Below are 26,052 nucleotides of genomic sequence, written 5' to 3'. Positions count from 1 at the left end.
ATATTCCATACAGAAACAAAACCTGCATTAAGAAGGTATTACAAAGAACATGCAGACATGTTAAACTAATCAAGATCCTGTGACTCAAGCAAGTCAAACTATGACTGTAGAAGAGGAACCCCAAAACCTACTGGTAGGTTTGAAAAGGGCCAGAAACAGTGAATTGTCCCAAAACTAATCATTTATAACTTCCATTTTGTCTGTAAAATTAACGAAATCTAAGCATAAAATCGCAATCATTCATCAAAATTACTCTATTCTTAAGACTCAATTATAAAAATTTTAAAAAGAAAAAAGTTAGCACCAGATCATTTTAATATAAGAAAATCTATGCTCCTTGATGGAAGTGAGAAGCCATTATTGCCACAGCTGCAACCAACTGTCTCGCGAAAAAAAAAACCTGAGGGAATGACACAGGCTAAGTTTACACAGAGCAGACAGGAGATGTATTTGGAAAAAAATTTGAATGTTCGTAGTAAAATATCTATCACATGTACAGCCCTATGTTTTCTCAAAACTGGTAACATCTGTGGGGACATGATGATTCAAAAATAAATATTCAAAGAACCTCAACTTTTATTATTCTTTTGTTGTGATTAATGGTATTATAACTGCCCCTTACAACAGTTATACTGCACCAACGACATTTTAGTTTTCCTACTTCTAACAATGCTTGTGTTGTTTCCAGAAAGGTGCAGGACTTTATATTAGTGACAAAACAGTCCACAGTGAGTAAAAATGTGGCATGAACAAGAAACTACTTGAGGTTCAGATCATTCAAAGAGATTCCAAAAAAAAAAAGCAACAAATAAACAAATATATGTATTTAAATTATGTCATGTAGAAGCAGTTATATCGAAAACAAATCAGTGCTTAATGCAAAATAAATTCTATTTATTCCTAAAAAGTCAAGTAACAAATACTAATAATTTCAACTGTGTTGCCTACATTTTTGACCTGCAGTCACTGTATGAAGAGAAGCCCTATTCATATGTAGTAGCACTCAACAAAAAGGTTGTCTTACCGTCTGACTGCAACTGATTTGGAGGTGCAGTTACTGGTGATGATGGGGATAAGACGTGGATAGTGTGTATGCTGGAAGGAGGACAAAAGTAAAGCTGCATTATTTCTTGTACAAAACATTGTTTTTATTCATATGATGATACTGCTGTGACCTGAGAGTATACGTAACAGCACTGAAAATTATTTGTGCCAGGTAAGATTCAGACTGTTGTTGAAATGTATGAAAATATTTGCAGAGAGCAAAAATATCAACTTTAGATTTCTCACCCTCAGAATGAGGCGAATGGCAGCCACCCCAGATGTGGCCATGACTTTGGCACTGTTGGGCACAAGGTTCAGCAGTGTGGGCATGACACTCTCTGCTCCATGGTCAAACTTGTTCCCCAGCAACGATGACAAATGTCTTACAAAGAGAAAAAGACATGGTGATGTGCTTTCTTATTCCCTATTTAGACAGGTGTAATTGGAAGTATACTGTAAGACATGAATACAGATTTATTTCACATTTTGTAGTTAAAAAAAGGTTTTAAATGCAAATTGCTTTCAGAAAGAGATGTTAAATGCAGGTTTCATATTATGAAGACAGCAGTCGGCTAGTTTGGAAAGAAAGCCTCAAAAGAGAAAATGGAGAGACAGGCAGAAATATGACATGAAGGATTGTGATTGGCTAACGGTGGGCAATGTTTGCGCTGGACAGAGACGTGCTGTGGTAATGACATTAAAAGGGATGACAGGATCCGTGTAGCTCCAATCTATTCATCAACCTACTGCTCTTTCAGTCCATCTCTGCTCTGTTCCACCTCATCAGGGTTGTATTAAAATTCCAATGATAGATGTTTTAGCATGGAGAGCATCTTACCAGTTTCATACCAGTGCAAGACACGTTCTATTTGCTTCAGTGTGCGAAAAAAAATGCTTTAGCACACTGCTCTCACAGCTTAATGAGTTACAGATTTAAGTTAATGTCATTGCTGCCAAATCAAAGTCATTAGGAACAGACCTGGCACTGATGAATTAGTGCTAACTGAATGAGTCTCCTATTAAACTCCAAATGGTTTTTCAAATTCATTTTCGTCGGTTTATCACAGTATGAACTAGGGGTGAACCATACACACGTGGACAAAATTGTTGGTACCCCTCAGTTAAAGAAGGAAAAACCCACAATTCTCACTGAAATCACTTGAAACTCACAAAAGTAACAATAAATAAAAATTTATTGAAAATTAAATAATCAAAAACAGCCATCACTTTGGAATTGTTGATTAACATAATTATTTAAAAAAACAAACTAATGAAACAGGCCTGGACAAAAATGATGGTACCTCTATAAAAGATTGAAAACTATTTGACCAGAGTGACATGATTAACTCAGGTGTGTCATTTAATTGACATCACAGGTGTTTCCAAACTCATAATCAGTCAGTCTGCCTATTTAAAGGGAGACAAGTAGTCACCCTGCTGTTTGGTGAAAAGGTGTGTACCACACTGAACATGGACAACAGAAAGCGAAGGAGAGAATTGTCCCAGGACATCCGAAAAAAAATGATAGACAAACATCTTAAAGGTAAAGGCTATAAGACCATCTCTAAACAGCTTGAAGTTCCTGTGACAACAGTGGCTCATATTATTCAGAAGTTCAAGACCCACGGGACAGTAGCCAACCTCCCTGGACGTGGCCGCAAGAGGAAAATTGATGACAAATTGAAGAGACGGATCATTCGAATTGTATCCAAAGAGCCCAGAGCAACCTCCAAAGAAATTAAAGGTGAACTCTAAGGCCAAGGTACATCAGTGTCAGATCGCACCATTCGTCGTTGTTTGAGCCAAAGTGGACTTCATGGGAGACGACCAAGGAGGACACAACTGCTGAAAAAAACTCATAAAAAAGCGAGAGTGGAATTTGCAAAAATGCATGTTGATAAGCCACAAAGCTTCTGGGAGAATGTCCTTTGGACAGATGAGACCAAACTGGAGCTTTTTGGTAAGGCACATCAACTCTATGTTCATAGACTGAAAAACCAAGCATAAGAAGAAAAGAACACTGTCCCTACGGTGAAACATGGAGGAGGCTCAGTAATGTTTTGGGGCTGCTTTGCTGCATCTGGCACAGGGTGTCTTGAAAGTGTGCAAGGTACAATGAAATCTGAAGACTATCAAGGCATTCTGGAGAGAAATGTGCTGCCTAGTGTCAGAAAGCTTGGTCTCAGTCGCAGGTCATGGGTCTTCCAACAGGACAACGATCCAAAACACACAGCCAAAAACACCCAAGAATGGCTGAGAGAAAAGCGTTGGACTATTCTAAAGTGGCCTTCTATGAGCCCAGATCTGAATCCCATTGAACATATGTGGAAGGAGCTGAAACATGCCATTTGGAGAAGACACCCATCAAACCTGAGACAACTGGAGCTGTTTGCTCATGAGGAGTGGGCCAAAATACCTGTTGACAGCTGCAGAACGCTCATTGACAAATACAGAAATCGTTTAATTGCAGTGATTGCCTCAAAAGGTTGTGCAACAAAATATTAAGTTATGGGTACCATCATTTTTGTCCAGCCCTATTTCATTAGTTTGTTTTTTTAAATAATTATGTTAATCAACAATTCAAAAGTGATGGCTGATTTTGATTATTTAATTTTCAATAAATTTTTATTTATTGTTACTTTTGTGAGTTTCAAGTGATTTCAGTGAGAATTGTGGGTTTTTCCTTCTTTAACTGAGGGGTACCAACAATTTTGTCCACGTGTGTATATCGTATCAGCATCAACACTGTGATGTACACATTTCCAAGTCACATTGCAGGTAGTTTGTGTAGGTTGAAGGTTGGAGGTTGTGGGTATAAGCCTGCTACTGGTCGGTAAAATCAGCTGGCACTCTCTTGAAGGTCTGCTTGTTTTTTGTTGTGGATTGTCCATTTAAATCACTGTGGGAACTACTATATATATAACAGCCTAACAACGAAACTGCATCCTTCGCTTGGCCCCATCTATGATGACTGTAATTGATTTAAAGAAAAACGAACCAGCCACTATTTTTTCCCTCATAGTAGAAAGATGCAATGCAAAAGTCTGCAATTAAAGCACATATCGATTGCTTCATTTCTGATCCACTGCGGTGGCGTACTGAGCTGAAATACAGAAAATTGTGTCAATGTCCAGTTATTTATGGACCTGCCTGTATGTTCTGCAGAGTAGGCCGACAAAACAAGACTATATTGCAGGAAGTGTGCTGTAAAGTAAGGCAAATTCACATCATACTGCAAACTGTTTTTGCAGCTTGATACAAAAGAAAACTCATATGATTCTGACTATATCCATGACACATCTACAAGAGAATTCTGTCTGACAGACCATTGTTTACTCTGATTTAAGGGTTTTTGGATGAGTTTTGGAGAAAATGGTAATTAGACACAAGGTTTGTTGAAATGTAGGCTCTATGTGTACACAGCCAAATGACTGACTAACAGGAGAGACTAACTGAAAAGGAAGATGTGTTTGCTAAAAGAAATGAAATGTTAAGTTTACAGAATTACTTTGCACAGAAATATTTTGGCTGCAGACAGGATAATGTTGACCGAAAACAGGTATTTTGTTAGCAGTGTCTTGCAATTGTTACTGTGCGTAAACAGAGGAGGGTGATCTAATGATTTTATATTGTAGACAGTCTTAATTTGTCAAATGATGAGTTTTTTTTTGAGGAATTGTACATATTGTCTGGTCATTAAATAAATATATAAAAGTGCAATGTCCATTTTCCTTCTTTGTATGACCTAAACAAAGTGGGACAATTGTGAATAATTTTGGAATTCCAATTCAGATCATGATTCTGCCCAGCAAAATTCTCATATGTTTTGGCCAAAACACCCACCTATGGCTTAAACCTCAATGTAAATAAATCTCAGCCTAAACACTACCTCAAATGGAAGATTAAGGACTAAAATATTAAGACGAATTTTAATAATGTGAAAAAATTAAACAAAGTAGAAAAACCATATAAAACTGGAGACTCCAACAGGGCACAGTGTTACGCAAAAGCACTCCTTTATCGCTGTTTAGAGGACAATTTTACTGTCTTTGGCATGGAGATGTATTTGTCATCAACAGGGGTGGACATGATGACGATCTTCTAATTCTTTAACAATTTATGACATTATTTGTCAGGGAGCTGAAATAACTACATATGTTTAATGTACAGTACAAACTGAAATTATTTCTATGTTAGATAAGAGTTACTGTAATATGGGACTAATTGTTATTTTCCAAAAGCATTCAAAAGACTTGACAACATGATACATTCTCCTTCCTTACCCGAGTGTGATACAAGCCTCACGGACCACCTGGGAGCGCAGGTCTTTAGCTGACAGCTTAAAGGGAGCCTCCAGAAGCCGCAACTGCTGAGGGAAACCTTCATACTCAGTAGCTCCCGCCAACATGAGTGAACGGACCTTTTTCAGCTGGCGAACAAGACAGAAAAGAAGTTGAATGAGGCAAAGACATATTTTGGTATATTGCCATTGAGTATATGCATTTGTACCCCATATGCGTGTGTGTGAGAGACAGTATAAATGTTGCTTACCGCGACCACTCGGTGCTCCCAGTCATGTTTGTCATCAGACAGCACTTCTCTGATCTTTGTCAGCTGGTCCTCTAGTTCTCTGTTAGAGTAGATCTGGACAAAGAGGGACATATAGTTATCATTATTTATTTAATGATGTTGCAGAGCTGTGATTTTTGTGGGATTCTGCCGCTCTGTCTTATTCCCCTTTGTGCTGCTATTTGTAAGTCTGTGGCCACACTCACAGCTCTGTAGTAGGACTCACTAGATGTAGACTTTAAGTGAAAGCCTGACATTTCTCTTGTACATTTCTCACAGCTTTCTGCTGCCATTTACAATCTGCAAACAACAATAAAACCCTTCAAAAAGCAACCGACAGGCTGAAAATGGTCAGTGTTGAAGAGGACTTGGATTGCGCAATAGTCAGCTCTCTCAGTGAACTGGCTCTAGTAATGGCAGTGCTCACCTTCCTGTGCAAGCACAAGTTTCACAGAAATAATTCCCCCATCACTAATTTACACAAGTATCATCACTGTACTCTGGCCTTTGCCTCTGGCAGAGACAATTATGATTGGTTTAAAGAAATACAAACAAACAAGAAGTTTTACCAAACTTGGACCGCCCGGCAACAAAGATGACCCCTGTGACCTTGAAAATGAGGTCACGGTCACCAAATGCGAACTTGACCTGTGTCTTGTTATGGTAGACCTGTGTACCAAATATGGTGAGGCTACATCAATATTTTATGGAGTTATCGCGCGGAAACCAAAGTGTTACACACAAACACGCAAGCAAGCAAGACCATGCAGGTGAAAAGAATACCTTCCGGCAAACGCAGTTTTGCCGGGCGGTAAAAAGTGTTTTCAACCTACAGCAGAATGAACCTACTTAAGTGAAGAAGCCGAAACTTTGACCTACTTGATATAAAATCAGGGATCACCAAAAAATCATTTGGATTTATGGTCCAGTAAAAATGGATATGTACACTATTTTCTTTCCTACAAAAACAAAAAATATCAGTCTCAGTAGGTAGGATGCATTCTTGAGAGGCCATAACAATACTGGACAAAAGATGTGAACCAATCACTTAAATGATTTGACTGTACTACTAGGTAGGACAGCCACCACCACTTGGCTGAAAGACATCTCAAACAGGCTACAAAGAGAGACAATGACAACACTGGCTCAACATACCTGAACTGAGGGCACATCTTCAAAGGCTTTAATGAAATCCTCTTCATCAACAGCACCAGCACCTGCTTCTTTACCTTTAAAAAAACCACAGATGTTTAACAACTTTTCTGAAGAAGGTTCTTAACAGCAATAAAGGAATGACTTGATTCTACATTTGCTTTAATAGTGGTGCTACTTCTGCACATGTAAAGATATAACAGTAGTATGAATAAGATTTTTAAAAAAGATTACTTTCAGTTGTAACTGCATTGACCGATGAACTATCAGTACTGTACAGTATAGTATGCATTATAACTGTGTCCATATGGGTGGACAGAATGTTTTCCTCACCTGGGGCCTTTGTAGTGGTGGCTGAGCTGGGTCTTTTCACTGAGCTCATTACAGTCCTCCTGCCACTGGGGGGTGCTTTGGAGGAGGAGGAAGAGGAGGACCGGCCTCCATCCACAGAGTCCTCATCCTCAAAGTTCTTATCTGGAACACAAGGGGAGAAATAGGAAATGGATAAAGTAACCATTAAATTAAGTTGGTTCAATGCTCATTGGGATGTTGGTAAATTCAAATGTTATCCACTTAATGGTTGGACAACTGTGTAAGGGCTGTTACCAGTAAGGATCAATAAATCATTATTAAGTCATCATTTAGTCACATCGCTCTTTCTCAGAAGTCAGTGTTACCACATAGGGTTCATCCTCGCTGGTACTAAGGTCAATTGTGACATATACCATCATTCTCTGGTTATTAAACTGGCCTGAGTCATTGCTGCGTCTCTGCCTGCCCAAAGGGAAATGAAATGCGGAAAATCTGTCAGGTTGCGCGTATGTATCCATCCAACCTTCATCTATCCATCCATCTGACTTTAATCTGGTTTGGCAGCTATGCATGGATACATGGCCCACTATCACCTGCCCAACGTGACCGCTGACACAAGGGATTAGCCAGGGGCAGATATGACAGTGCTGGGTGGTTTCCATCAGCTAAGGCATGGTGATAAAGGGAGCGTTTGCAGCTTAGATCATGGTTTATTTCTGAGGACATTTAGAGAAATGCTACTGATTTCAAAGCTATCAAATAAAAAAATGTCTGCTTGCAGACAGCCTTACATTAACCAGCTTTGTAGGAATGAAGTTAATTTCTTAACTGCATATTTCTTGCAACATTTGTTTCATCAATGGAGTCAAATCACATAAACCAATATATGGAAAAAAAAATCAGAGATAACGATAAGGCTAATACACAAAAAACAGCTCCATAGATGTCTCTTTTGAAATGATCACCATGACACTGCATCAGACAGAAAAACACAAAACAGAACAAGAAGAAATAGCAACAGGTTGTGAGAGGAAATCGTGGAGGCATGAAACACAAGACAGAGAGAGCAGAGCACTGACAGAAAAATGGCAAAAACCATATTCCATAGAAAAACAGGAAGCCAAACACAGCAAGTAGAGAAAGAGGAGAGACAAAGGCATTCTTACGAGCGCAGATTTTCTTGCACATCAGCTTCCTCAGCATGTCTCTGCTGCAGCCTCTAACACGCTCTCTCTTTTTCGTCAAGCATCTCTGTCAAACAGGGTGTGTTTGGTTGAGTGTGTGTGCTCTGCATGTGCCTCTATTTCATGCTGGGCTGTGACATAGTGCCAGACTAACCACCCCTTAAGCCTTCTCTCTCAGCTCAGTAGACAGTGTGTGTGCAATGATGTCCAGCAGTGTGTGTCACAGTACCAGCACCAGTGATGCTGTTGGACTGTAGAGGCTCCCGTGATAAAAATGGGAGGGGCCTGCTGTTGGGATGACACAGATTTTCTGTTTATTGAGGACATTTCTCATAACACAATTAACATAAAACCACTAAATATTACTACTACTATATTTCAAACCAATGTCAATGCTGTTTCTCAGAATGATGTCACTATCGCAGACCTGACAAAGTACAAAGGGATGAAGCACGAAGAAGAGGCTTTAGGGATATACATAAATGACTATTATAATACTTATATTTCCCTACTCAATACTCAGTGAGTTACGAATATTAAATCTTTCACTACAAGAGGTGGAAAAGGTCAATCATTTCTTTCTTTTGTGTGTGTTACATCTAATTTCTGAAAGCCTCATGAAAAGCCCTAGAGGCATTTCTTTATTTCTTTACAAACACTGAAACTGCTGTTAGAATAACTGAATAAATGATAGGCATTGGTAGGACTTAACAGTTAAGTAATTTTAAATCAAAACTGCAATTTGAAACAATGCATTTAGCAAATAGCAAAGGCTGCAATTCAGGACATAGAATTTGCAGTGTATTTTAAACTGCTCTGTTAATTGTTTTAAAAATCAATGCCAGCTTGCTTGTATGACTGTCAAACTTTTGATGGCATCTGATGTGAATGTGCCATCGCGTCTTCAGTATTTTAGAGAATGCTGAACTAAAGCCTGATTAAATATTGCAAAGCAAATCAGAAAAGTCGCACACATATTTTTACAGTGTTCAGCCCCAGTTTCAAGAGTCTGACAGCACACCCACACAAGCATTTTTAATCATCCTAGCTAGATTTAGCTGAAAATTTGTGGACATATACAAGCAATTAAGCGGTGACACCAAACTCAGAAAAGAGTGCAAAATCCAACTGGGCAAGCATTAGTTTGATCCAGTTGGCCTAAAAATGGCACATGACACTGATGACCAGCAAGTAACAAAATACCTTAAAGGGGAACTTTGTGTTTTTTCAACCTGGGGTCGGTTTTCATATGTCATTTCATACATGTGAGTGATGAAGAAATGAATTTTCGACATGGCTCCAGTATTTAGCCAGGCAGGCAGCTTAGCAACTCAGCTAGCAGCTCAGCTAGCGAAAAGTATGGGGCAACTTGCCCCCCCGCGTCAAAGTCCGCCCTAAGGTGCTTTTTTTCCCCACACTGAAATGAAATGACATATGAAAACAGACCCCAGGTTGAAAAAAAACGAAGTACACCTCCAGTCTTTGATGCTGGGGGTCAGTACGTCCTGTGCATGCCTACATCTGTCACCTGGCCTACATTGCACCTGACCCCTATGCAGATCCCAGCAGGTGGTGGGTCTGCCAGGGCGTTGGCTTTTAAAAAGTTGCTGAGAAAATTATGGTTCATAAATGCCTGACATTAAAAAAAAAAAGAGCTGAACGATATGCAAACCAGCATATTCACAGAATACCCTAAATATTAAAAAACATTCAAGGATGAAGTGAATAACATTGGTTAACTATTACAATGCTATATTTTTGCTGGAGAGGCTTGGGTAATGGCATTCATGTGGATGTTACTTTGACTTGTACCACTCAACTAGACATATTCTGGTCAAGAAGAGTCTTTGTTCATAGCAGCATTTTTACTTTTCACAACTGGAAAATCTCAAGTGCTACTGCTGAGACGAATGATAGCTCTTTTCTATTCAAGAATCCCAGCAAGCCATGACAGTATAACAGTGAATCATCTTACACAATACAAGGAGCCTGAAAGTATCATAAGCCATGATTTCATTTATTATTTACAATTGTGTACAATTTGAGGAAATTGCTGGTGGGGATGGAGGAACCATCCTGTACGTGCCGCACAAGGCTCACTCTCACCTGGACGGAGTTGCGCTGTGAGGATGATGTTTTTCGATGTCAGCAGCACCTTAAACACCATCCAGCCAATCCTTCTGACAGACAAGCTAAGCAGCATGGGAATGAACTCACACCTGGTTTCCTGGATTGGGGACTACCTCACTGATAGGCTGCAGTTTGTCAGACTGGGCGGCTGCACATCTTGTTCTGTTCACACTCTACACATCTGACTTCCAGTATGAGTCTGAACTCTGTCACATGCAGAAGTACTCAGATGATACTGTGACTGTTGGATGTATCGAGGGTGGACAGGAGGGGGAGTACAGGGGCCTAGTGGAGGACTTCATGGGATGGTGCAGCTCAAACCAGCTGCAGCTAAATACCTCCAAGACCAAGGAGATGATGGTAGATTTCAGGAGGAATAGACTTCATTTCCAGCCCATTTCCATCGGGAACATTGAGGTGGTCAGGACCTATAAGTACCCGGGACTGCAGCTGGACTGGACTGGTCTGACAACACTGACAGCATGTACAGGAAAGGACAGAGTCGCTTGTACTTCCTGAGGAGACTGGTGTCCTTTAACATCTGCAAGAAAGTGCTACTGATGTTTTACCAGTCAGTGTTCTCTTTTATGCTTTTGTTTCGGGAGGGAGCATTAAAAAGAGGGACATTGTACGACTGGACAGACTGGTGAGGAGAGCTGGCTCGGTGGTGGGCACAGAGCTGGCCTCTCTGGTTTCAGCAGCAGAGAGGAGGACACTGGAGAAGATTCTCTCCATCTTGGACAACACCCAGCATCCTCCGCACAGAACTGTGATCAGGTAGGAGAGCGTGTTCAGCTTCAGGTTGCTTCTCTGACCTGCTCCACTAACAGGCTCAGTAACTCTTTTGTCCCCCTGGCCAGACTGTACGACTCATTACTGAGTGGTCAGAGGGGGTTACAGTCATAATCACAGTAGAACCAATGTGATTGTAAAATGTCCATGCAACTTTGGTAGTTTGATAAAACTGTCAGCTTAAATCACTCAAATTCACTTTAATTCACTGTGCCTTAAAATGTGTAAGTATTGTATACTGAATTTTAATTAGAGTATTCTAAAGATTTTCAAATTAGAAGTATTTTTTTTAGTATTGTACAGCAACATTTTGAGAGTATATACTAATCTTTAATGTTAATGTTACCTGCCTGTCCAGCCTTTTTGGTTACTTATGTTGTATATAAGCTGCTGAACATTTGAATTTCCCTCGGGATTAATAAAGTGTCTGTCTTTATTCTTATAGAGAAAGTAAATAATAGTTTGATTCATCAGTAAACATTACATGATAAGAACAACAGTGCAACTAGTTGGGTACCAAAAGTTTGCGCACAACAGCCATGCAGTTTTTCAGGCAATTTTTCCCCACTGGCATTGCACAGCTTAGCAATTCTGTGCGAAGCATAATTCAATTCAAAAGCAAGCTGAATTTACAAGTTTATGAATGCCTGTCAATAATCAACTGACATCTCAAATATGATATACTCCTCCTTAAAATACTAAATACGAGAATAAATAACCAGTAACGATTATCTTGCAGTCACACCACGGTTAAGCTGGAAGAGACATCAACATGGCTTTTAATAGACAAAGACATAGCTGTAGCTAAACCAAACACCCTTGATTTTGTTTAAAGTGAAAAAGAAATAACTACCATTTAACTGCACCAACAGACATGTGAGATACTTCACAATGCCTGATCCCCACCTTTACACAGAAGCTAACAGCTTAAAAACCTTAACAGAAAGCACAGTGCCCTGTCACACTATGAAAAGTATTGATTACAGCTGTCAGAGTAGCTGTTGTCACCAATGCTGACACAAATACCGAGGTAATTTATCTGTGTATCAGGGGAGCAATTAGAGCTGCATGCAACTTGAGATGGGTAATACACACACACACACACACACACACACACACACACACACACACACACACACACACACACACACACACACACACACACACACACACACACACACACACACACACACACACACACACACACACTCTCGCATGCACACAGTTACCTAAGTAACAAAGGACTGTATGCTACAGCCTGAAGCAGATAATCAGTGCTAAAGGTAAAGATAGGGGTGACAGTAGTAAGTTGCAGGAACTGGTTGATAGGGAGGGTTTAAGTGAAGCAACCTACTGTGTAAATTTTGTGTCTTCTATGAGATTCTTCTCAGGCAAGTTTTCTATGAGAATATAACAAGCATACAAGGGCCATGACTTGCAACAGGATGACTCTTTAGCTGACCACACCCATTTCCAAATGCCAGGGTCTCTAATCTATCTACATGTACACGGAGTACTGAAAACATGAGAAACAGGAAAGGTAAGAAGGGCTGAGAAATGACAGAGACCATTTCTGACTTAAAATAATAATTCACAGCCTTAACTTGTTCAGTGAAAGTTTGAGTTATTCTTCAACAATGCCTACTGTAGATACAGAGAGAAGAACAGTGTGAGCAAATTATAATGCTGGCCTTTGGACATCTGGGTGAGCTTTTGGTGATGAATTTAATTTAATAAAATGGTCTCCTACGATTTTTTTAAGAACAAAACAACTTTCAGCTGTGATACTAAAGAATCACAGAAGGAGCACTCCTAGAGGAATAAAGAATGACTTTTTGCTATGAGTGCAGTGGTCTTGGTAGATCATAATACAAAGTTGTAATGCTTAAAATGTCCGGGAGGTATGCCGATGAAAATCAGGTTGAATAAAGATGGCCATTCTTGAAATGATACACTTTGCAAACTGATGATATTGTAACTGTGTGCAAGAGTCTGTGAATGTATTTATTACTCTGCTAAGGAATGTGGCAGAGTTATGTGACAATCAGCGTACGTTTGTCCTTCTGTGAATCTGTTTGTCTGTTCGCAACATTACTCAAAAACGGACTAACAGATTTGGCTAAAATTTTCAGGAAAGGTCAAAAATGACACAAGTACCACCTCACTAGATTTAGGCAGTGATGTGGCTTATAGTCTGGATCCATAGATTTGCTAAAGATTTCTGTATCATTGCGAGATAGCAGCACGGCATCACTGTAACTATGCCAACAACTGAACGCTATGTCAGCTGTCTGCATCAATTTAAGCAGCCCGCTACATATTTCGGTCACACAATTCGGTATCCATACATAACGTACAACACATGCCTGTGCTTACCACAAGATAATTTGTTATTCATTCATTTAGTTTGTGGGTAGATCTATGGTACATGGTCAGATTCTATGTCGCCGTGATTCTGAACTGAGGAATGAACAGCCTTAGTGGAGAACTGTGCTCCGAGTGCTTTTCTTGTTTGTAAATGTAAAGTAAAAGTTCAGTTCTCAGCTTGAGATCTTTCTGCATGGAATTTGCATGTTCTCCATGTGCATGCGTAGGTTTTCTTTGGGTACTCCGGCTTCCTCCCACAGTCAAAGACATGCTGAAGTTAACTGGTAATTCTAAATTGTCCAGAGGTATGAATATGAGTGTGCTTGTTTGTCTCTCTGTATAGCCCCGAGATAGACTGATGACCTGTCCAGGTGAACCCTTCCTTCACCATAAGTCAGCTGGGATACACTCGAGCCTACAGAGAATTAAGTGGTATATATACAAAATGGATGAATGGATGACTTAGGAATCAAGGATGTGCTACTTTTTAGGTCCACTAGGTGTCAGAATACACTGTAAACTGCAATGTGCCACACATTGAAATACTCAAAGTTGTTGCTGAAACTGCACAGGCATCAGCACAGTCACCAGTAATCTGCCTCTGAAGCACAGATTCATATAATAGGAAGGATTTACTCTTCTCTCGCTGTACTCTTTATAAAATGAAGAAAAGCCCAGAGGCATGGGGGATTAAGAAAACATTCTGCAAAGTAAAGTTCATAAAATGAGGGAGTCAACTAATTCTAATCATGTTCTGAGTTGCCTCGGGAGGTGTGACACAGAAGAGGGCGACTCTCTCTTGTTAACCTCGTCTGTCCTCCGAGCTCTCCCTTCCTCATCACACACTCTCTCTCTTTTTTTTTTAGTCGCTTCTCTTTCATTTCTCTTAATTTCTTGTATATGTCACACTTGTTCAGTGCCTATCACATGGTCCCCTCCTGGGCTTTTTGGAGCTCAGGGGAATCTACCGGGCTTTTCCATCACGCTACAGGGCATGTCTATCACACAGGCCTGCTGTGGTTTAGCCTGTGGACTTACATAAGAGACAGATGATGGTGATCAGCGTTATGTCATAATAAAGACATCTTGTTTCACTGACAAACCAGAGAGACTTCTGGCACAGCAGAAAACTAACCACCTCGCTACAAGCTCCGTCTTGATGAAATCTGCAATTTACTCATCTTTGAGTAAACTGCAATGTTGTATCTCATTTTATTTTGTCCTACTCCAATGTACAGCATGTGACTTTTGTTCATTGAGAAATCTTGTTCTACGTATTTAACACAGACAAAATTTGGTCTGTCAGATGGCCTGTCTGGAAGGGAACTAAGCTCTTGCTTTCTGAGAGCATAATTTTGACAACCAAGCAGGGGAGGAGTTCACTCCACTGCCAAAGGGAACTCTGGTTGTGTGCTGTAGCAACGCTGTTACTCCGCCAAGGAATTCAGCAGAGCTATGTGACGATCGCCATACGTTTGACCGTCTGTTTGTCTGTCTGTTAGCAACATTACTCAAAAATAGACAAACAGATTTGGATGAAATTTTCAGGAAAGGTCAGAAATGACTCAAGGACCAAGTGATAAGATTTTGGCAGTGATGTCGTATATAGTCTGGATCCACAGATTTGTTAAAGATTTCTGTATCCTTACGAGATAGCGGCACAGCGTCACTGTAACTATGACAACAAGTGAACACTACATCAGTTGCCTGTGGAAGATCACATGATTGTGATCCTATTACAAATAGATAGCTGTGGACTTATCGGACTTATCGATTGGAAATCATAAAAGGAACAATTGATTAATTTGTGGGGGTGTTTTCTAGTCCCATCAATTCCTGTCCTCTGCTACATATTTATGTCACATGATTCGATATCATGCATAACGTACAAGTGCACAAAACACATCTGTGCTCACCGCAAGGCCATTTTTTTATTAAGGATTTCATCTATCAGAAATGATACAATGGCTGAGCAGCCTTGGCGGAGTACTGCACTCTCTGAGTGCGCTTTATAGGGCTGGTCCAAATAGCAATTTCTGGGCTCCGGATATGCGGGCCCATTCGGGGGGAAGGGGATGTTTATCGTCTGAGTCTGACAGCGTTAGCATTAGCATAGATATTTCTGTCTTTGGCATTTTGTCTTCTGTTTAGAAACACGGGCAAAGTGAAGCGTGACATCACAGTTTGTAGGTCTATGTGATACAGCCAGCCAACTGGCCAGTCAAAGGTAATGCTGACCCCAGAGGTCATTGCAGTCCTGTTACTGTTATACTGCCATAGGTTTAGACTGGAAGGGGATTCCCATGATGCACTGGGCTCCTCTTCCCTACTTTACTCTGTTGTCTCTTCCATACAGTTATTTATCACCATTACATATCACTAACTTTGTCTGAAACGACACTGGATCTAAGCAACTACAACAGGATAATGCATCACACTGCCAATTCTTAATATGGCATCCTAGGTTCAGGATGCCATATTCAGCTTCTACATTTGGAACTAAGGACGTCTAAGTACCAAATGCTTTGGGACCAAGTCCATGCAAGAATTCTGACATCGTGACAGTTCTTGTTTTTTTTTCCAGTATCACAGGTACCTTAAGTACCATAGAGGCAGGGGATGCATGAGATACGGGACAGCAATGTGATGAATTGTGGCAGAAAGTGCAGGTGTAGCAATAGGTTTACAGCAACTTTTGGGGAAAATGATGAGAGATATTAAGTGTTTGAGTCAGATGATCAGGGACAAGTTATAGTCAGAGTGCAAATGGCATCAAAGAGGAGGGGTTTTCAAAATCTGAGACCGTGGGCTTTCACAAAGAAAAAGCTTTCGTTTACTCACTTATTTTTGCTCAATTCTTAAATGCCAACGGGCAAGATTATGTTATTTGATCTCATATGCACACAACAACTGAGCCAAGAAAGAATAATATTGCTGTGCAACACAACTTCAAACTACACAAAATAAATAAATATGTCCTGAGGCATTTGTTTTTTACCATTATCCTCCTTCTGAAAGCAGAGTTTCTTTTTTATATGGAGCATCATAAACTTCTTAGATGCTTCCTATGTATTAAGCTATACTCCTATTTGTTGTACTCTGTGGCTATTTTTGTTCCCCTCTTCAGCTTTGGAAAACCAATCATTGTTGACCGATATAAAATTAATCGGTATTTCTGCATCAGATGGGAAATTACACTAGCAGTCAAAAGTTTGGACACCTCTTCTCATTCAATGGTTTTTCTCTATTTTCATGACTATTCACAATGTAGATTCTCACTGAAGACATCCAAACTATGAATGAACTCATATGGAATTATGTAGTTTGCCCACTCTTGGCATTCTCTCGATGAGCTTCATGGGGAAGTCATCTGAAAAGGTTTTCATTTCACAGGTTAATTTGTGGCATTTCTTGCCTTCTTAATGATGTTGGGACCATCAGTTGTGTTGTTCAGAAGTCAGGTTGGTACAAAGTTGACAGTCCTATTTGAATGATCTGTATACCACAGGTTAATGAAGTCAACTGAAACCAAGCTGAGTTGAGGCTGCTGCTTTTTATTAGACAATTTTCCCACAATTCAATAATAAAGATTAAGAATAGTAAGCCTCATTAGAAAGAAGCATGCTGTGGAAACTGATCTTTATGTGCAACAATAACACAAATACAGTAACTGGCTATCAAGACAACTTACTCCAACAGTTCTCATGTTGTTAATTTTGGATCACACTGTCACACATGCAAATGCTTGGGCAGCACATGCCAGCTGATGAAAATCTGTCATTTTATGACTTGCCGTCAACCAAGATGGTTCATCGGCAGTGTTAGAGGTTTAATCAGCCTAAAAGACATATTTTTGTGCCAATCCTGTCTTTTGTAATGGCAACAGTTGCCTATTTCATTCAAAATCTGCTATCTATCAGTGAGCAGCAGTGAGTGTGAAATTGTATATACAAACACTCTTTTTAAGCTTTATTCTTCGATTTCTCATTGATGTTGAATTTAAAAATTCTGGGGAAAAACATTGCAAATAAAAATGTATCAGTCACAATTCTCTCATTCGTCTTTTGCAAGACCACATGTGACCTGAATGCTTATCCATCTCAAATTCATTTTGTAGTATTAGTCCAAACATAGGGGATTACATGACGTGACAGAAGCAATTGAGACAGCCTAAACCCACAGAGGAACTGTGGGTAGTTCTCCAAGATAGCTAAAGCAACCATCCTTCCAAATACTTAAAGAAACTGTATGCTAGGCTCTCTTCAATGTCCTGATGGCCATCAAAAACTTATTCAACAGTCCTATGGTCACAAAAGATTTGCATAAATTTAGCAGATGGACAGAAACAGAACTAACCTGAAATCAGAGTTTGTGTCACACAAATTGAAGCTGTTTTTTTGCATCAACTTGTACAAATATCCAGTGTAGTTAGTGGAGATAACCGTAGCCTGTGTCCAGGCAGAGGGGCCACTGCTACAGCAGTCTATTATTTTGCCCAGCAAAGAGTCCCTTTAACCCTCAGTCACATGGACAGAGGGGTTGCTTGCACATTTCACTTGGCAGAGAGCATGAGGAAGACAATCCCTTCATTCAGTAGGCCGGCCAAAGTTCATACTTGTCTCTCTATCTCTGTGCCCTTTGTTGCATGTCAAGTCCCACATCTCCTCTCACTCACACACAGTATCTCCCTCATCTTTACTGCCTCTCTCAATTGTGTATTGACTAACAAAACCAGAGTAAGGAGTATCAGCTTCTTCTGATCTTTCAACAGAGAACCATACCCATCTCCACTAATAACACTGATGATACTAAAGGATAAGACTAGATATGATTTATATTTTTGTAACTAGCAAAAATGGAAACACCAGTTTAATTATTAACAGATGCAATATGCTAAATACAAGTTATTCATTCAAACCTGCTAATTACTTAGCAGTGAGTCAAACTGTTACACTGGGTGGCATTCCTTCTTTACTATGAATACACACTCCACTTAATTTTGACACGATCTGAAAAAATTAAATGGTACAATTGTGAGATTAATGTCTTCTGTCTTCTAATATAATACTGATAGTGCAAAGGTGAAGTTTCGCATTGCTTTGTTACATATATTAAAGTAATGGCAAAATGAAACATCTGATTGTGTGAGGGGCAGGCTGATGTGGTTTTTCATGTAATGGCTTGAAGAACAAAAAAACACAAGTCGTATCCTTTAATTTGCATTCATTTGAAAATATTCAGGAATAAAGTTAAGTGTCGGGATCATTTTTGCTGTCACAATGAGGAGCATCTCATACATCATTTTTTACTCTCTATTTTCCAGGTATTCACCCTGAAAATTAATGTATCCGAATAACACAAACACCCAGAATTTAAAAAAATACTAAATATAGAAAAGGTTTTTTTCACTGCTGTAAAGTTAAAGCCTCCTCCACACTATGAAACAGCCAATGGCAGCAGATGTATAACCACACACACACACACCCACACAGAACCCAAACATGCACAATAAGCTCTCTGCAAAGCAGTGCTTTCCCTCTCTTTGCAAGTCTGTGCATGTGATGATCAAAGGGCTTCCTGAGAAAAGAATTCCTTCTTCAGCATTCATCCCTCCTTTTTCCTCCTCAGCCACTGGTGTTGACTAATTTCGACATGGTGCAACACAAAATACTGGACACACACACACACACTCACATGCATACACTCCAATACCCACGGTGACACCGGTGTCATGCTGAATCCATGAAGGTAGTAGTGTCTACAGATATGGACCCGTACCCGTAGCCTGTGGCCTACGGGTACGGCACTTTCCATTTGCCAGACAGATACGGACCCGTACGCGAGTCTCGCGAGTCAAGAAGCTGCTAACCACTGCAAACTGTTGAAAGGTAAGCAAAGGTTAGGGTTATGGTTAGCGTTAGGTTTAGGGTCCGTACCTGTAGTACCGATGCTACGGGTCCGTACCTCTAGCGTCTACCGGGAGTCACGTGACCAGATCTCGCGTATCTGATTGGCAAATGGAAAGTGCCGTATCCGTAGGCCACAGGCTACGGGTACGGGTCCGTACCTCTAGCAACTACCATCAATGAAACTAGCAAGGCTATTCCATCTCAAGCCATCAGGGGTCACCAGCTCAACCATCTCTGCTTTGCTTTAAATTATTTTAGCCATATATGTCAAATACTTTCCGTGATTTAATTTTCAATAAAACTGTCTGTCGATCCACTTCCTGAATGTTCTGACCAACAATATCTATGCAACTAAAAACTTAAAAGCCTAAAATCATTATTTTTCATTTAGCCACTGATACAGAAACTGCAATAGCTTAGTTCACACTCACAAAAATATTTACAATGCAGATGTCAATTAGTGATATTTTCATCACCACATACAGTTGTACCTGACACAATACAAAAATCTCACAGAATACTTTTTAATATGAAATATTTGATCACAAAAAGAAAGTTATTTTTACTGAACTCATACAACTGATTGAGCAGGTATGAGAAGTTGTAACAAAAACTAAAATATTGGTAGATAACCTAATTCAAGTAGAACACAGTTCTGGAGTTTCAAAACAGTTCTCCAAAAAGAATAAAGAAAATAATCTTTTATCTTGAATAGTGTCTTTAAAACTTAGCCTCAAATTTCAATGCCCAAAAATGTGCCTCAGATCGGTTGACAGAAAGTTTTTGAAATGTTACCTCTGAACATATCTGATATATCAAAGTAAAACTTAACAAATATCTTTGTACATATCCATAGTTTATGATAAATAATTCTGGTATATCTACGATGGTTGAGAAGAACTTATTCTAAAAGTCTGATGATTTAAGATGGAGTTACCCAGCAGGCTTTGCTAACACATGAATTTGGCTTTGATGGTGTAATAATATTGAGAACCAATTTTCACTTTCATAATTCTGAGAATCAAGTCATACCAGAACTGTACTAATGGATTCCAGTATGATATCACATAATGAACATTAAAAAGTATCAAAAATAATGATTCTTATCATTTGTGTTCATATTTATCAGGTAAAATAGAGTTGGTGGGGTGTGTCTCTGCAAATACTTAAATCCAGTGACATGACAGGGCTGAAGGTGACCGATGTAGATCTGCTTTGCTCTCAGTTTGCAGTTTATCAGAGCTGACAAGACAGATTTGCAATGTCGGCAATGTTTATGTAACAGCGGAGTGCTGGAACTGAAGATGCACAAGGAAGCCTGTATGCACGTGCACACACACACACACACACACACACACACACACACACAAAAAGCCTTGGAATTACAGCCAACCACAAAGGCGTTCTGTGATTGTGTTGAAGAAAGTGAAAACCCATTGGCTGATCCACTGTAGTTAAAACAATCCACACATTTTCAGTTTTCCCTGTTTTAAGACGTGGCTGCTGGCTAACCGCCTCTGTGGTTATAAATACTGCCTCTATTTGAAGCTTCAGTCTGCATTATGCATTGATCTACTCTAAATGGACCCATACTGATACAGACTGGCCCATCTGCCGGTAAAACTTGACAACATGACAGTTCTACTGAAAAAAGCAATTAAAGTAATCAGAGCTCTGGTACTGATGAGAAACAAAGCTTAAGTGGCTACACTCCTTTCTCTTCCTCACCCATCGTTGCTTGTGATCGAGCTTTTAATTTTAAAGACTGAAAAATTGGATGATCCTAATTCGTATGCATCTATGAAAAAAGAATGTACAATTAGCCATGTCATTGAATCTACAATGCCAATTTCATAACTAGAAGCTATTTTTGTACGTGATAACATTTCACCTTGCAGACACTAGTCATATTTGATGTGTGGTTCAGTTAAAAAAAACAATCAAATCTAACATTAAAAAAATTTATATTTCATCAAAAAACATTTGTGTTTACTGTGGGGGAAAAAAAAAACTAAAAATTCAGGCCCTCTCAGGGCAACCAAGAAACTATGAATGACTGAGCTGATGTGCACATTAGCATTAGTTAATGTTAAAAATGCCTAATTTGTTGTAAAATCTAAGTACTAAAATATCTATAGTGTGTAATCACATTTGTTTTGCATTTTGTATATGTAAAATATCTGTTAAAGCTCGTCTCCGGAGTTTGAATCGCAGCATCTCCCAAAACACTGTTGGTCCCGCCCTCCCTCTGATTTCGCCCCTTTATTTGTGCACGCGCAGTACCTGACAGGAGTGCCCGGAGTGCTGCAGCATCTTGCCTATTTTGCTGTTTTCCACTCTTCTACATTTAGTACATTTAGTAAATAATAAAGGAATTACGTTAGAATTCTGTATTGAGTCTAACTTGTCCTAACACCAAAATAACATGAATCTGCTAGGACGAACGAGTAAAGTTTCAATATGTGATTACACTCATGTATCCCTCTCGATGACGTTGTTTATCAAACTTAGTGCATTTACGCGTGTATATGTGTTACATTGTTTATTTATTTCTATCTAGAGTTCAGAATTGCATGACTCCTCTGACGAAGAGTATGTCCCAGACGCCCCAACATCTTCCTCCAGAGGTCGGGCATCTAAACGAAGCCGTCAGGCGGGCTATGGAGGCCGTGGTCGGGGAGCGACGCGAGCACCCCGAGCCAAAAAACGTCCTGCAGTCTCTTGGCCTGACAAGCCGTGGGATTGGTAACTTTTCTGGAAGTTGCTGATCCCTGATGCTCTCTCCTCCACAAGCAAAACAAATGTGCGCGCGGTTGCGTAGTGCGTAGCTCGCCCACCTCTGCATGGGCTTGCTTGCTGTGCGCGTAACCGTTGATTGACAGCATGACAAAGCTGAAGCTCGAACTTGATTGGTCGGCAGCTACCGGCGCTTTTTGGAATAACATGGGGGTCTATGAGAGGAAGGCGGAGCTCAGGAATACATTTTCATATCGCGTCATACTAACATTATATTATAGTATCGAACTAGACTAACACATTTAAGCTTTGTTAAACAATGATACATAAATTGCAAACAAACGGAAATTCCGGACACAAGCTTTAAGTGAATAATGAAAGAAGTTCAACTTTCTGATTTACAGTTTTAGAACTGTGTCAAACTGTACAAAAGACACTTATTAGTTTTCTCTCCTAGTCAGTGTTGTATTTCCAGTAAAGACACAAGACTTTATTTTGCAGTGAAAAATGAGCCCACAGTAATGAAAATGTAATGGAAACAAATATCTAAAAATGACTGGGGTTCAGAGGGTAAAGTGACACTCGAAAACACCTCAAACCGTCCAAATACTGTGCATAACTGTCCATAATGCATCAATACTTAGCTCCTTTCTAAAAGTAAATGTATTGTATGTATGTATGTTCACCGATTTGCATTTATCCATTTCATTTGTTTCTATACAACTTAGGCCAATATAAGCAGTCCTAATAAATACTCTGATCAGTAATCTGAACCAACCAGAAAACTTTATGAAATACTTGCTTTTGAGATCTAAAGAATGAGAATTTTTTTTCCAATTTTGGGCTTTTAGCCATAGAATATTACTGTACAAGGCTTACAATGAAAGCAATTTATTACAACTAAATTTTTGGTAAAGAGGTCATACTCTGACCCATGACAGCAGATGGTGAAGTACGCATTTCTGAGGTCCAATTTAAATTGGTTTAAAAAGGACAGAAGGAAAAATGGAAAGACATTATCTATTGTCATTTTCTGCTTATATCACCACAGCAGAGGCAGTGACTCTGCAAATAATAGAATAAGAACAAGCTTATTATAAGCCTTTTAAACCTGCACCCATAATGCATCAAACACAGAGTCCAAAACAGTTTATCACAGCTGCATAATGTTTATTTACCGACTCAAAACAACAGAGGTCGATTTTAGAATGAAGTGAATAATTACTCGGCACTCTCTGACAAGTCTTCCCATAAAACTGACCATAATACAGAAATACAGGGATGATTAAATGGATTGCGTAACAAATTTGGCAAATTATAGACAGCCATATGTAGCAGTTTACATACTGAGGGTAATTCTCATCTTTCATCATCTTTGCCAGCGCTGGACCAGGATAAAAGTGTTGGGATGCTTCAGACACAGTTTCTGAAGGCACTAAGAGGAGACCGGAGGCAAGACTGCTTTCACAGCAGAGATAAACAAAATGTAACACAGTAGCAGCATGCAGGAAGAACCACTGCTGCCATACAGCAAAAAACAACCACTACTGACTGGATTCATTTGGGAGTGATTCTCTTGCTTAAGGTATCAGGGAAGTACAGAAGATGCGCGCTTCCTCAATAACTACCAGATAATCACTTAGCAAGATTGAGTCATACTGTTTTGCAGCAGAAAGCCAAAAGAAAAAAAGCAAGTGAAAAAAAGGATTATATAAGAGAATTAAAACTGTGACTTTCTCTTAATCAGATAGCTCTCCCTTCACATGCACACAACAAACACAACTAGGAGGATAGATAAACTATGTAACATTTAAATCATTGTGATACGTGTGTGATCTGAAAACTCTATTCTATTTCAAGTCTTACCTTCTCCAGCTGTCATGGTGCAAAGCTGCCGTCAGCAATGAAGCCTGAGAGGAATGCTGCTACACAGCTGATCGCTAAGCCCTCTCTACAGTCTCTGCCCTAAATCTCTCTCTATGTATCTCTTTCTGCCACTGTTTACCTCTTGGTGGTGCTACAGAAATGGCGGCTTTGTTTTGCTTTCCATCGCTCTACACTCTGCCTGTTCTCTGCCCCTACCTCTCACTAATCCCCCCACTTCCTCCTCCCATCCCTTTTTCTCTCTGCCTGTGCAACAGCACAAGAGCAGAACCACCTCTTCTCCTCCATTGCTCACAAAGCCAGATCTGTAATTACAGTGTTTTTTTAAACATTTCTTAAAACTGAAAGGGTTTGGTTTTTTTTTACTGTCAGTACGGAGCACATTTGATCATAGAGTGACAGTGCAATTTTAACTCATTACATTCGCTGTACCTAACGCTTGTTTCTTTACAAGTATGCCTCTTCCCTGTACACAGAATTTATTTCAGAGCTGTAAAATCATAGTCAAAAAAGGCTGAAGGTCTAAATATTTCCCCATGCAGCTCACTCCCTGCCCATATTATCTCCCGACCTCCTTGTCAGCTCTGAGACAAATGGAATTAAATTAAAACGAGTTGTCATCTGTAGTTCTAAAGTCAATTTCAGTGCAGCTGTGAAATAGAGGTAGAGCCAAGCAGCTGATCATGATAGATATACTGACTGACTAGCTCATAACTATTAAAATGAGTCATGTTTCTATTTTTCACTTAGCCTTTCTGATGAACTTGCAAGACTTTGTACTGGGCAAAATGAAAACAACTGTTATGACTGGGACAGACAGCATGTTCCTTAGGACTAATATTCAAGAATGCTCTTTTTAACTCTAAATATAACATTCTACTACAGCAGATTATCAAGCAATTGACTTTGCCTCAGAGCACACTCTTAGATTTTAAACTACAGGACAAAGAGAGATTTAGTCACCATGTTTGTGCAGTGAGAATACCTGCTTCCCTTTCATTTAGTGATAAAATATCTATTTCAAATAATTAGTGTTGACTTATTAGAGACAGCTTTAAAAAAGAAGGGTCACACATCTGTCTAACAGGGATACACTGACTTACAAGCCTTAGTATGCGTCAGTTTCCAAAAACATTAAAATGCAACTCAGTAGCATCTTCTGTTAGACCTCCGTCTGATGAATGTCTATGTATGCCTCCCAACTACAGCTAAGATAAGATAATCCTTTATTGCTCCCCGTGCTGTGGGAAATTAGTTAATTAACTTAGTTAGTAGCACAGGCTTTCTGTTAAAAATGTGTTGTCTCTCAGCCAGAAATAACCCCAATGAATTTTCTTGAGAGACACACAAGCTTTATACAACTGTTCCCACCCTGAAAAATATTTCTCATGACAAGTACACAGTGTCACGAGTAAAACAGAAGAAATCTACTGAGGAGGATATTGTCACATCAAAATATGTTCCTAAAATAAATTCCAGACAAAAAATAGCAAGAAACAGCTTAACTGTCTTTCTAGTATAAGCTATCAGAAAGGTCTATTTACATCAAGACTGAATTCACCACAAAAAGTGAGTTCTTGTCCAGATCATCATCAAATGTTGTAAAAGGGTTTGATTAACCCAATAGTCAGTGGACAGTCCAAAAAAGAAAACTATGGAATTCATTACATCTAACAGTTTGGCCGGTATCACAGAGCTTTTGCTTGTGAACAGCACAGTTTATTCATCTTGACTGTTAAGCGTCACATGAGATGCAGAGTGATAGCTGAGAAGGGATGTTAAAAACTGTTTTGAAACACTGATCCCACTCTAACTATTTTCCTCAGCTCAGCTGTTCTCCCTGTAAATGCAGTGTGGTCAGCTGTAATGGGACAGAGTCAGCAGTGAGTGTGTCTGAGCAGCTCCACCTGCACTAAGGTCACAACTCTGCTGTCATACAAAGCATCCATCCATCTGCATTTTTATTGTAACTG

General features: G+C 39.5%; 1 protein-coding gene across 1 annotated transcript in view; it reads right to left on the bottom strand.

Moving 5' to 3' along the window:
- clasp1a (cytoplasmic linker associated protein 1a) overlaps window positions 1–26,052 on the bottom strand; it is a 111,711-nt gene that overhangs the window by 35,617 nt on the left and 50,042 nt on the right. Inside the window, exons 9-14 of the mRNA XM_051958996.1 lie at window positions 7,099–7,239; window positions 6,769–6,842; window positions 5,596–5,688; window positions 5,328–5,473; window positions 1,291–1,426; window positions 1,025–1,095 (exon numbers count right to left, since the gene is read on the bottom strand). Of these exons, the coding sequence (XP_051814956.1) occupies window positions 1,025–1,095; window positions 1,291–1,426; window positions 5,328–5,473; window positions 5,596–5,688; window positions 6,769–6,842; window positions 7,099–7,239 (661 nt within the window). The remainder of the gene's footprint in view (window positions 1–1,024; window positions 1,096–1,290; window positions 1,427–5,327; window positions 5,474–5,595; window positions 5,689–6,768; window positions 6,843–7,098; window positions 7,240–26,052) is intronic.

Source organism: Acanthochromis polyacanthus, chromosome 14, assembly GCF_021347895.1.
Source record: "Acanthochromis polyacanthus isolate Apoly-LR-REF ecotype Palm Island chromosome 14, KAUST_Apoly_ChrSc, whole genome shotgun sequence".
NCBI lineage: Eukaryota > Metazoa > Chordata > Actinopteri > Pomacentridae > Acanthochromis > Acanthochromis polyacanthus.
The sequence above is the reverse complement of the archived record's forward strand: the minus strand, read 5'-3'. Positions and strand labels throughout refer to the sequence as shown.